The sequence below is a fragment of the Schistocerca gregaria genome, chromosome 1, assembly GCF_023897955.1.
Source record: "Schistocerca gregaria isolate iqSchGreg1 chromosome 1, iqSchGreg1.2, whole genome shotgun sequence".
In the NCBI taxonomy this organism is placed as follows: Eukaryota; Metazoa; Arthropoda; class Insecta; order Orthoptera; family Acrididae; genus Schistocerca; species Schistocerca gregaria.
The window spans coordinates 484,765,475-484,779,396 of record NC_064920.1 but is presented as its reverse complement, the minus strand read 5'-3'; the positions used below and the strand labels follow the sequence as shown (position 1 = coordinate 484,779,396).

General features: G+C 39.4%; 1 protein-coding gene across 24 annotated transcripts in view; it reads right to left on the bottom strand.

Annotated features, from left to right (window-relative positions):
- Positions 1–13,922, bottom strand: part of LOC126353529 (polypyrimidine tract-binding protein 1) — a 509,631-nt gene that overhangs the window by 34,779 nt on the left and 460,930 nt on the right. For 6 of the 24 annotated variants that reach the window (XM_050002773.1, XM_050002777.1, XM_050002772.1 and 3 more), the window contains exons 9-10: positions 13,675–13,773; positions 6,577–6,713 (exon numbers count right to left, since the gene is read on the bottom strand). In XM_050002773.1, the coding sequence (XP_049858730.1) occupies positions 6,577–6,713; positions 13,675–13,773 (236 nt within the window). The remainder of the gene's footprint in view (positions 1–6,576; positions 6,714–13,674; positions 13,774–13,922) is intronic. The other 18 variants (XM_050002775.1, XM_050002778.1, XM_050002774.1 and 15 more) reach the window with 3 other exon arrangements.

The window sequence follows — 13,922 nt, the reverse complement described above, 5'->3', positions numbered from 1 at the left end:
CATTAAAAAATTGGTAGAAAATAAGCAATCACCGCAAAACAATGGGCCAGAAATGCGTCTAATAGATTCAATTAACAGACCAATTACTTATGAAATAGATGTAATATTAACAGCCACATGAATGTTGCATGTACCTAGTAAACTGAACACTTTAAGCAAACAAAACCGGGAATGCATAATGAACTTTATGCCCTACTGGTCAATGAATTCCTTATAAATATAATGAAACATGCGAAGTACTGTCTTTGCTATTTATCGGCATAGCAGTATTAATGCACTTATCTGGAAGTAAGATTTTTACCATCAGAAAATCAATGCCAAGACTTTAAATACACTAAAGGTTGCAGCTGCCACTACATGTAATGCCACAGAACAGGCAGTATAAACACTGTGCTATTACATAGCCAAGTGAGAGTATAAAATATTATATTTGGATCTCTTTTGCCATTTTGTTGCTAAATTTGTTCCCACTAAATATATTTAAAGTTTAAACTACCCAATTTCTGAAACAATTTGTATTAAGGAAAGCAATTGTTCACAGCAATTATTCCCTCAAACAACAAAAAATGCACAAAAACAGGTTCATAATTAATTATGACAGTAATTAAGAAAGGTGTTATAAGGAACAGAAGATATTTTCTGGTCATACCCTAATACACTCTGATCGGCCAGAATGTTTCCATTTCAAATCAACACACATTCCCACTACAGATAATAAGGCATTCTCAACAATACTAAAAAGCCAAACCATTATAAAGTGTCACAGGAACAAAATGCCTGCAATTATTGAGAATTTACACTTTGATCATAAGGCAACATAAGAGAAACTGAGAAGAAAGTAAATCTTGGAAGTAATAAATACTTTTCCTGCGCTGGGAAAGAAAGAAGAGTGTTTCTGCAAAACTCTCATGGTATCAACATTTTATGGCTGCACCAGTATTATAACTATTACTGAACATTTGTTGCCTGCCATCTAGCAGAAACCGTATCTTGGCTTGTGGAACCCTTAGTTCCTTCCTCATGAAGTAGTGGTGGAGAGATTAGAGGATATTAAAAAGTAACAACAGGTCACAGGATGAGAGGCACCCATCTGTTGCAAGAATAAGATATGTCCCTCTAATCTTTGTGATTGATTTGAGTGTTCTGCCTTTTATAAAATCTTCCTCAATCTATCCACCTCTTCTACTGGAGAGTTTCACAAGCTAGGATAGCTATTTCCATAAGTGCATGTTGTCAGTACTGTACATTTCGCTCCTTAAAGGTAAGTATTTGCCAGCACTTATGTGTCAAATAGTTTTAACGAAAAAGGCTCTCGTACCTTTTTCTATCCACTTTTGCATAGGGAATACCCTAGTGCCTAGCAATATCTTCCTTTCTGTCATAACCACTACTTAAAGGGGGGCTTCACTCAAACAACATTCATTGTATTTGAATGTATCCTACATCACTGGTTCCATATATCACTGGTTCCATATATATAGGGTGATCAAAAAATCGGTATAAATTTGAAAACTTTATAAACCACGGAATAATGTACATAGTGGGGTAAAAATTGACACACATGGTTGGAATGACATGGGGTTTTATTAGAACCAAAAAGAAATGAAGTTCACAAATGTCTGACAGATGGCGCATGAAAGATCTCTTGCGTGCGTAGTTTGGTGATGATCGTGTGCTCAGCCGCCATTTTCGTCATGCTTGGCCTCCTAGGTCCAAAGACCTTAGTCCGTGCGATTCTTGGCTTTGGGTTTACCTGAAGTTGCAAGTGTATTGTGATCAACCAACATCTCTAGCGATGCTGAAAGACAACATCCGACGCCAATGCCTCACCATAACTCCGGACATGCTTTACAGTGCTGTTCACAACGTTATTCCTCGACTACAGCTATTGTTGAGGAATGATGGTGGACATATTCAGAATTTCCTGTAAAGATCATCATCTTTGCTTTGTCTTACTTTGTTATGCTAATTATTGCTATTCTGATCAGATGAAGCGCCATCTGTCGGACATTTTTGAAATTTTGTATTTATTTTTTATTTTGTTCTAATAAAACCCCATGTCATTCCAAGCATGTGTGTCAATTTGTACCTTTCTATCTACATTATTCCGTGTTTTATTCAGTTTTCAAATTTATACTGACTTTTTGATCACCCAATACATCAACACCCTGTATTATGAGTACAACACTTTAAGCCCCTTGAGATATTTTGTTACTATTGTTTCAGGAGGAATTTTAACTGTATGTAACATACAATTAAAACGGGTATGAAAAATTTAACTGCACTTGCATTTAATAGGATTGGTTTAGAAATAAGAATCTGCTCATTTTACAACCAATTATAGTACCCAATGACAAGTTGTTTGAATTTCTTACAATTAAGAAACTTAAAATTGATTTTGAATGGATAGAGCTGCACGCCCGTATGCACACAATATCCACGGGAGTGTTCTGTACAGTCCTTTACAGTACAGACCACGGCTACTTTTTCCAACTCGCTATATCCTATCCCTTGTGTGCCATTGGCAATGCATGAGTGAAGGTAAGACAGACAGAGCAGGGAAACTGATGTGATTCCATACCAAGAAGTAAATAAGACTTTACAGAATGTCACCTCAGCAATCTTCAAAACTGTGCCAAAGAAGTACATTCCATACAAAAATGCATACACGTAGAATTCTAAGGAGATAATGTACTATTCAATAGCAATTTACAGGCTTACAAGGGAAGCTGTGAACTCAACAAACTATTTCATTAAATTATAAATAACTAACTGACTATAGTACCAAAAACAAAAATTACAGAGAATTCAAAAGGCTATTTCTAGTGACTGATGTATCTACTGAAGCATGATGTATTTCCTTTTCACACTTTTCAAACTTACTGAACTGCCTAATATTTAACATTTTAACCTAGCTGACAAAATGGACACAAATACTCAAATAGAAATAAAACAATGTAAAACACAATCTTAGCTTTAATCACCCATTTTTTGAAATCTCCAGATCCATGGCAGACGTACACCTGCCGGCAACTGTCACACACACACACACACACACACACACACACACACACACACACACACACACACACACACATTTTCCAAGAACGGAGCCCTTGCACTATTTGCTGTATAAGCTGACAGTAAATCGTACAGAAAAATCTCTACCGCTTGCTATTATGTAAACATGCTTTACGCATCAGGAGCACTCACTGCAAACACATACAACTATAATGGGTGACCCGAAACATATCTGCTGTTGTAAAGTATGAGCATAAAGAATTTTGCAATGAATGATGAGAGAATTTAACCATTCCACTTTAATAACAGTGAACAAAGGATGGATAGCTTCCTTCACTGCTGAAATCAAGTACTACAAAATACACCACATGACATGATTATATCACCATTAACCCATGCAGCCAGCCTGTGGCATTGTTCAAAGTAATGGGAAAAATATAAGAAACTTCCAGGAGAAAAGAAACAGGAAAGGAATAACGATCTCAACCCTTACAGATTGCATCTGAATCAATCATACAGTGTTAGAGATTCCATTTATTTTACGATGCTAGTTCTGCAAAAAATGTTTCATCAAAGTTTGTTGGCAACCAGAAGTTAAGTAGAACATATAGCTCCACATTTAACATATAATTGTATATTTTTCTCAATTTTCATAAGCTGTATAACAGCCACGGAAAATGAAGTCAGTTAATGAGCGCCTTTGTACCGAGAGTAAGACTGATAATTAATAATTACAAAAGGTTTGGATTCGTTTAGTATATTATTGAATCACATCAGTAAACTTTTGATATGAAGTTCAGTATGTGATGAAATGTACCTTTTGTATGGTTCAGGCTGGAACACAGCCCACACGAATGCAACATCCCGAGTACAAGTGCCAGTCTAGGCAAATGTCAAGAAAAAAATAAGAAGACGACGACAAAGGAGGAGGAGGAGGAGGAGGATGAGGAGGAGGAGGCAAAGAAGGAGGAGGAGGAGGAGGATGAGGAGGAGGAGGCAAAGAAGGAGGAGGAGGAGGAGGATGAGGAGGAGGAGGCAAAGAAGGAGGAGGAGGAGGAGGATGAGGAGGAGGCGGAGGAGGCAAAGAAGGAGGAGGAGGAGGAGGATGAGGAGGAGGAGGCGGAGGAGGCAAAGAAGGAGGAGGAGGATGAGGAGGAGGATGAGGAAGAGGAGGAGTCAAAGAAGGAGGAGGAGGAGGAGTCAAAGAAGGAGGAGTCAAAGAAGGAGGAGTCAAAGAAGAAGGAGTCAAAGAAGAAGGAGGCAAAGAAGAAGGAGGCAAAGAAGGAGGAGGCAAAGAAGGAGGAGGCAAAGAAGGAGGAGGCAAAGAAGGAGGAGGCAAAGAAGGAGGAGGCAAAGAAGGAGGAGGCAAAGAAGGAGGAGGCAAAGAAGGAGGAGGCAAAGAAGGAGGAGGCAAAGAAGGAGGAGGCAAAGAAGGAGGAGGCAAAGAAGGAGGAGGCAAAGAAGGAGGAGGCAAAGAAGGAGGAGGCAAAGAAGGAGGAGGCAAAGAAGGAGGAGGCAAAGAAGGAGGAGGCAAAGAAGGAGGAGGCAAAGAAGGAGGAGGCAAAGAAGGAGGAGGCAAAGAAGGAGGAGGCAAAGAAGGAGGAGGCAAAGAAGGAGGAGGCAAAGAAGGAGGAGGCAAAGAAGAAGGAGGCAAAGAAGAAGGAGGCAAAGAAGAAGGAGGCAAAGAAGAAGGAGGCAAAGAAGAAGGAGGCAAAGAAGAAGGAGGCAAAGAAGAAGGAGGCAAAGAAGAAGGAGGCAAAGAAGAAGGAGGCAAAGAAGAAGGAGGCAAAGAAGAAGGAGGCAAAGAAGAAGGAGGCAAAGAAGAAGGAGGCAAAGAAGAAGGAGGCAAAGAAGAAGGAGGCAAAGAAGAAGGAGGCAAAGAAGAAGGAGGCAAAGAAGAAGGAGGCAAAGAAGAAGGAGGCAAAGAAGAAGGAGGCAAAGAAGAAGGAGGCAAAGAAGAAGGAGGCAAAGAAGAAGGAGGCAAAGAAGAAGGAGGCAAAGAAGAAGGAGGCAAAGAAGAAGGAGGCAAAGAAGAAGGAGGCAAAGAAGAAGGAGGCAAAGAAGAAGGAGGCAAAGAAGAAGGAGGCAAAGAAGAAGGAGGCAAAGAAGAAGGAGGCAAAGAAGAAGGAGGCAAAGAAGAAGGAGGCAAAGAAGAAGGAGGCAAAGAAGAAGGAGGCAAAGAAGAAGGAGGCAAAGAAGAAGGAGGCAAAGAAGAAGGAGGCAAAGAAGAAGGAGGCAAAGAAGAAGGAGGCAAAGAAGAAGGAGGCAAAGAAGAAGGAGGCAAAGAAGAAGGAGGCAAAGAAGAAGGAGGCAAAGAAGAAGGAGGCAAAGAAGAAGGAGGCAAAGAAGAAGGAGGCAAAGAAGAAGGAGGCAAAGAAGAAGGAGGCAAAGAAGAAGGAGGCAAAGAAGAAGGAGGCAAAGAAGAAGGAGGCAAAGAAGAAGGAGGCAAAGAAGAAGGAGGCAAAGAAGAAGGAGGCAAAGAAGAAGGAGGCAAAGAAGAAGGAGGCAAAGAAGAAGGAGGCAAAGAAGAAGGAGGCAAAGAAGAAGGAGGCAAAGAAGAAGGAGGCAAAGAAGAAGGAGGCAAAGAAGAAGGAGGCAAAGAAGAAGGAGGCAAAGAAGAAGGAGGCAAAGAAGAAGGAGGCAAAGAAGAAGGAGGCAAAGAAGAAGGAGGCAAAGAAGAAGGAGGCAAAGAAGAAGGAGGCAAAGAAGAAGGAGGCAAAGAAGAAGGAGGCAAAGAAGAAGGAGGCAAAGAAGAAGGAGGCAAAGAAGAAGGAGGCAAAGAAGAAGGAGGCAAAGAAGAAGGAGGCAAAGAAGAAGGAGGCAAAGAAGAAGGAGGCAAAGAAGAAGGAGGCAAAGAAGAAGGAGGCAAAGAAGAAGGAGGCAAAGAAGAAGGAGGCAAAGAAGAAGGAGGCAAAGAAGAAGGAGGCAAAGAAGAAGGAGGCAAAGAAGAAGGAGAACTACAAACTAGATCAAGTTTCCACAGCCGGAATAACCAACAAACACATGTAGCGTAATTCTTACAGAACTACAAACTAAACCCAGGGTGTTGCTCTTTTGTGGTATTTTGTCTATGAACAAAGGCATTGCTTTTGAAATAAAATAAAAAATCATCGAAACTTTATTGAACACAGTACTGAGTCAATGAAGTTTACCTGTACATCCACGTTCAAGACTCATTTCGAACTAAGCGAAGGCAACAATTCAACACACTGGAGGCAATTGTGTTAATGGGATCTTACAAAGTTGTGACAGAGCATAACAAATGTGAGCTATGAGATGCATAAGGAAATGATTATCAAACAAAATGTTCAAATGTGCTTTTGCATTAATTTTGAAACACTGTTATCTTTATGACTTACGATAATTATTTTCAGAACATGTAACTTCCTCTAAACACAATAGTGAAAAAGGCAAATATGAACAAAGCATTATGAGAACGCAATTTACGACAACATGAGTGCAGGACAGAACAGTACAATTACTCAGGACGAGAGGGGGAGGGGAGCGGGGAGGAACACTGTTGAAAGTTATTTTTGTAACTGTAATGAACTATACCTCTTCATTCAGATTGCTGACAAGCAGTACACATCCACCAGTATTTAGTGAGCCAGCCAAGCGAATTCCAGCGCCACCAAGAGCAGTGGTTGCTGCTGCACCAGCCATCTGGAAACCAGCTAGAGGCATCCCAGCTGCTGTAAAAAAGTTTATCTTAATCTAGATCCTTCTTGTACATATTTATTTACTGAGCTAGTGTAATTGGGACTCTTAAATATTAATTACAATAGTTCCTTGGTGCCAGTGTAGTGCAGTTACAAGTACTAACTACTCGCAAATTATTACATTACTCACACCTTTAACATTTTTCAATAGGTTCCATGAACAAATCTGACACGTGTTGTCTTCGTTCAGTTTGATATTTTCTTCGAATGACCCAAGATTAACCAATAAAAGTATTAACTACTTATGAAGTGCCTTCAAACAATAAGTCAACAAAGCATAAATATAAAAGAGCAAAAGTTCTATAGCTGACCTATGACAATTCTCATGCATTTAAAGACAAACAACCGTCTGAACCATTTATAGACAGGCAATGACAGTTTATTGATTTTCTCTGAAGATAATTACTCATAGTAATTCTTGTTTCTTCGATTTCAGCCATCTATGGACCATGTGAAGTTAATTCCTTACTGGTTTTTGATCATTCCTGTATTTCTTCATTCTTTCAGCATGCACTAACTTTTCTTTCACTTGTCAATACTGTGACGTGCTTCCTGACCTATTCTTGAAACCCCTGAACTCACTAATCCTAGTTCAAAAAGTTTGCCTGTCTAGAATTTCTGCTTTCATAACACTGATTCCTGTTGAATCCTTTTTCACTACACTGAACCAACTGAGCTGCATTTTGGCACTTTTGCTTCATTACTTCTTTTCATCCCAGCATCCCAGTACCTTTTTGGACCAAATATTTTCCATAGCACCTTCATTTCCTTTTCCCATAACTCTTTAATTTCTTGATTTTTGTTGAGAACTGAATACCATATTTACTCGAATCTAAGCCGCACTTTTTTTCCGGTTTTTGTAATCCAAAAAACCACCACCAGCTTAGAATCAAATGCAAAGTAAGCGTAAGTTCTGAAAAATGTTGGTAGGTGCCGCCGCAACTAACTTCTGATGTCGAATATATGTAGCGCTATAAAACAGGTAGACGACGAGCTTTTTTCTCCGCCCCGAGTTTCAACCACTGCATTTCCATACATTATCCAATGAAGTAAATACAAATTCCATATTGTTCATCTTCAAATGTAGCAGTCTTTCAATGCACTACAAAAATCCAACTGGCAACACTGTTTGGAATGTTGGTCAATATGGCCAACTCTACATTCTGAATTTTTTCCTGCGTGTGACAAGAGATGTTTGCTAATAGGAACTTTTATGAATTGTTAATTACATGCAGTATTCTCTTCACCATAAGAATAATACGAATGAAAACAATTTGCCATGTATTCCTTGGAGTTTCATGCTATCTCATTTAAATCCTGTCTGCCTAGTAAACTACGAAACTCAAGTGAGACAACAGCAAACATGGAAGAATATACATATCATGTCATGTTTATATTCGTATTATTTTTATTCTGAATAGTGATACAGTCAGAAATGAAGCAAGGCAACTGACTAGATTTTTAAATCTAAGATTACTTATTTCTGTGCAGAATCTAATGTACTAAAGAGGCGTCTGCAAAGACTTTCAAACGGAGAAAAATTTTCACTAAACTTTCATTCAGAACATCTGTCATACGCAGTCTATTATTTGGTTCTTGTTGATCAGTACGAAAGAAAGCAGCTGTGTAAGTAACAACAAATAGCAGTCTCTTGCCATTGTTTCGCTAATGAGACGATTCCTCTCTCTCTTTTTAATTGTAAGCGGCGATAGCGTGCACAAAAGCAAACCATGCCGCGAACGGCGACAGGTCGTAAACACTCATTATCAGAATGCAACAAACAATGCACGACAGTACACGAATGAAACTTCCTGGCAGATTAAAACTGTGTGCCCGACCGAGACTCGAACTCGGGACCTTTGCCTTTCGCGGGCAAGTGCTCTACCATCTGAGCTACCGAAGCACGACTCACGCCCGGTACTCACAGCTTTACTTCTGCCAGTATCCGTCTCCTACCTTCCAAACTTTACAGAAGCTCTCCTGCGAACCTTGCAAGGTTCGCAGGAGAGCTTCTGTAAAGTTTGGAAGGTAGGAGACGGATACTGGCAGAAGTAAAGCTGTGAGTACCGGGCGTGAGTCGTGCTTCGGTAGCTCAGATGGTAGAGCACTTGCCCGCGAAAGGCAAAGGTCCCGAGTTCGAGTCTCGGTCGGGCACACAGTTTTAATCTGCCAGGAAGTTTCATATCAGCGCACACTCCGCTGCAGAGTGAAAATCTCATTCTGGAAACATCCCCCAGGCTGTGGCTAAGCCATGTCTCCGCAATATCCTTTCTTTCAGGAGTGCTAGTTCTGCAAGGTTCGCAGGAGAGCTTCTGTAAAGTTTGGAAGGTAGGAGACGGATACTGGCAGAAGTAAAGCTGTGAGTACCGGGCGTGAGTCGTGCTTCGGTAGCTCAGATGGTAGAGCACTTGCCCGCGAAAGGCAAAGGTCCCGAGTTCGAGTCTCGGTCGGGCACACAGTTTTAATCTGCCAGGAAGTTTCATATCAGCGCACACTCCGCTGCAGAGTGAAAATCTCATTCTGGAGTACACGAATGCATTTTCAGCTTAGAGTGACAAACACCTATAAAAAAGAGAATGGTACTTATCAGATAAAAAAAAAAAACAACCAATCAGTTCAAACCAGACGAAGCACGTGAAAAATGAAGCGTACCCGTATAAATACGGACGGAGTGCCCGACGCATAGCAATGATTACCTGGTAAAGCTTAAGTGCTAAGCTTACCGCACGAACCAAACTACTGTAGCTGTATCGTCATTCATTCATTCGACCTAAATTGTGTCTCATATTACAATGGACCAACTTTGTTTCGGTTTGGTTTCGAGTCTCAAATTTCAGGTGCAGCTTAGATTCAGGAAATTTTTTTTCCCTTGATTTCGAGTCATTTTTCAGGTGCGGCCTAAATTCGAGTAAATACGGTATTCTGCTGTATAAAGGCACAGCAGTTGTATGGCTCTTTTGATGTTGGCTTTTAGTTTTTACTGAGGGTTATTTTAATTTTAAATGTCTTCATTAACTGATAAGCCATTTTCAATTTTCTGGGCTCTATTTTTGTTCGGTTCTTTATCTAGAGCATTCATACGTATTATTTCCCTTAGTTACTCTACCGTAGCTTGCGGGTAGAAATTCTAGTGCATTTTTACTATTCATTATGAATTCCGTGTTCTTGAAACACATGTACACTTCAGTCTTTTCTGCCATCTCTTTCAACAGGTTGACTTGCACAGCTGCCATATTGTTTGAGAAAATACTGCTGAATCATCTGCGGAGGCTAGATATGGAAGTGACTATCCAGATTTTATATCCTAATCTGTTTTCTTATTGTCTAAGATTTCATTCCTTATCTTTTCAAAAAAGCTGTTGACGTGGAAAGGGTTGAGGCCCTCACCTTCCCTTACACTACTTTTATTTCAGATGGTTGTGAAATTTCTCCCTAGAATTTTATTTTGCACTTCGTTTCCATCGCTGTTTCTCTAATTATTACCCTTTGTCTTAAAGCATGGACTTCGTCTCCTACTCCCCTATGTTTCTCCATCCCCCATTCCCTTCCCTTTGTCTATTTGCTCTTCCCCCCTCACTCCCTGACTTTGGTAGCTGTTTACTTGTTCTGCAAATGAGACTTCGATGGGGAAATAAAGCCACTTTAAATAAATGAGTTTATTCATTGTGGCCATTATTATAAGGGGTACAAGAGGGAAGTTAACAGTAGCTCCTAAAAAGAAAACTAATCCACATATTTTCAAAGCACAGTTTTTTCTTTCTCGCAGTCAATTTCAACAAAATGTTTGAATGATAGCACAAAATTGAGTAACAAATGAATGAAAATCAATCATGAACTGGGATTTTTAGTAATGACATTTACCCTTTATGTTCTACATGTATATTTCTGTGCCACACACAAATTTAAGAAATATGTTGCCTATGTCCATCCGAAAAGTGTATCATGTAAAAAATTGAACTAAATAGGTCTTTAACTCTGAAATTTTTGGTAACTTGTCTTGAAATGGTTGCACAGATTGTGAAGATGTTCTGGCATATAATGCAACATCAAGCAGGAGAGACTTTCGAAACTTTCTCTTCAGAGGTATGAAAATTTTCTGACATTTAATTTCTTTGGTATACGAATTCCAAATAATCCATTTCTTTCTTTGTGGAGTATCATCTTTCCCATGCGCTTAATCTTTTCTCTAGTGCATCTCCACAATTTTTGATTGTACCATCCAGGTTTCTCGTACGCAAGTTTATACCCTCAAGATATTTACGTACAGTAGTTTCTTTGTGTTTATTTTGCATCTAATCCAGTTCTCCATAACATTCACAGATCAGTTGCCTCGGGTCTGCCATTCTTCAGGAATTTTAAGTATTTGCCTAGTAATTTTTTTTGCCAATACATAACTTGTTTCATCACCATCTTATGCAGGTTGATAGCTAGTCCCTTTCTGTGAATGTTCCCTTTCCAAGCAGTTTATATTAGCAGTTTAAGTGTCCTACGTACCAAATTTACTCTACTACATAAGTAATGTTCACTCTTTAGCACTTTTCATAACTGCCCCTACAATCCCTCTGCAAGAATAAAGTTTTCTGTCTCAGAACTGAAAAAACTGACAAAGGCAGTTGTTATCTATGCATCTTAGCATCCTTCACTGAGTCACTGTTTCAAATGTAGGAAGACTTAATAGCCACTGCTTCCGAGGTCAGGATAATAAGGTGAGCGGTTGTAAAGTTGCCGAAGAGCTGAATCTTACCCCTGGTACAGGAAACAGCGCACAAATACACATTGTCATGACATTTTCCTACGTTGCTGGCTTTGGATGGTGCATCTCAGTTTGGAATCAAAATTCCACTGGAATCATTGTCACACGAACACACTTAAACTTCCTTCTAAACTAGAGTTTATTTTCACTACTTGTCAGTTTTGTATTCTGGCATCAAGAAACACCTCTATCAATACTACACACACACACACACACACACACACACACACACACACACACACACACACACACACACACACCTAATCACAATGCAGTTACTCACAGGAACTGTTTCCAACTGCCAAGAATATTTTAAAAATAAAAGCAGTTATGTAGATCTGAGCTGTGGTAATTTTTGGGAGAGACATTTATTAGTAAGTATGGTGCAAATTATTGAGGGATCGTGACTACAACATTTGCTTCCAAATGCTGCTAATATTTAAACTCTTGCAGCATCAGCACAGCACAAAGTAAAACTTCCAAAAAGCCAGTAAAAGAAAGTTTACTGATAAATAATATCTGGAAATTACTATAGTCAAGATGGTATAAGTAGACCCTCGACATTCTCAGTACTGCGAATGGCTGCGAATAGGTGCCTACACTGTGGCATCACCACAGAGCCTTTTACAAAATCTTATTACATTATTGTTTGAGGTTGGTGTGCGAAGCTGCCACATCCAGCCCACAGCAGTTGCCGAGATCAACTGAACTATTGTCACCACACTGAATATCAGCTCTTTATATTCCATCAAGTATTCACAGACTGCTTGACATGGTGACGTTCTTTTCACAAAACACCAGTTTTAAGCAACTGCCATTCAAATGTATGCATGGGTGAAGACGGAAGACTGTTCAAAGGAAGTCCAAAATACCTTTTCAAACATTCGAAGAATCTTTAATTTTATTAATAACTTACTGAGTATTCCTGTTACTTTGTTGCCAATGTTTGCAACAACGATTCCAATCACGTTGCTGAATCCATATCTAATATTGCAAGATCTATAGCAACCTTCACCACATTAAAACTAAGAATAATCCATAAATTTATGTTATGAATAACAGAGCAATGATACACAATAGCAAAATAATCTTTTTATTCAGCTTATCAGAATTAACAGAAATGAGCCAGTTTCTTCCCAACTCACTAAATCATACAGTAGCAGGAACCCAACTGTTGTTACTCAAGTTTCGAATTTTCTTTCCTTTTCTTCGATTCTTTCTGAAAAGGCATTTGACAAAACCTCTCAAAATTCACTTTCTCACTGCAATTTCACAAACCCTTTAGTGAACGTTCTTTTCAATTTGTGCACACAATAAATACACACTACTTTTTAAAAACTGTTACATTCATTACTAATTTTGGTTATATCAATGTGAAAATAAACGTTTTTAGGTATGAGACCTACACCAATGAAATCATTAATTGTTAATTATTTTGAAAGTGTAGTACAACAGTCAACCGATCACCATTTTTGTGAGCTCAGAAACGAAGTGTCTAATTTATTCCATATTTGCCATCATATACACATAGCTCTAAGTTTTGTTCCGTGTGAAATTATTTTTGCTGTTTTAAATGAAGTTGTCTTTTTTTTCCAGAAATGTAAATATTTCCTAGAAGGAATGTGTAATTCAATGAACTGAATCCATCAAAACTGATACATTATCATGCAACAATGATTGAACAACCAAAATCCAGAAAAAGGAAGGGAAGAGAAGAGAAGAGCAACCTGAAGAGAACTGAATCAACATAATGGCATTAGGTATTGGAGGCACACAGAACACTTCTTAAAGTGGAAAAAAAAAAAGAAACTGATATAGGATGTCAGCTGTCCCCAAACATGACGTGCAGGAACACACAACCCTCTGCATATGACAAAATTTTGTCCCATATCTCACTGGGACAAATTAAAAGCAAGCATATGTCAACAAAAAAAAGCAGTCACTTTAAGCCAGTTCCTCAAAAACAATTACAAACAAAAACCAATGCAGTAGTGTTGCTGCAACAGGGAAAAAGCCTTTAGGCATGTTGCTGCCTGAACCAAATGTGAACCCACATCCAACATTACTGACTTATTGCAGGAGCAGCCACCACCAGCTAGTTTTATGTGCCTCCTGGTGATAGAACAGGAGAGAGAAAGAGACAGAGAAAGACAGAGAGAAGACAGGCCAGCTGGTTCGTACCTCCCAGACCTCCAACTGCGGAGTTGCCATACGGCGAGGTAAGCGGTGAGCCAAGACCATGCATGGCTGCAAATGGTGAAGCCAGGACACCTGGAGCACCTGACAGCAATGGGGCAGGGAAAAACACATTTCATTTGTCATATTTAACACATTTAAAAAAAGAACACTAGACACCTTACATATAAAAGGTCGAAGACAATTTTCTTAAATGCAGGGAACTGCCAAAAGCCCCTGGACTGAACAAAAGA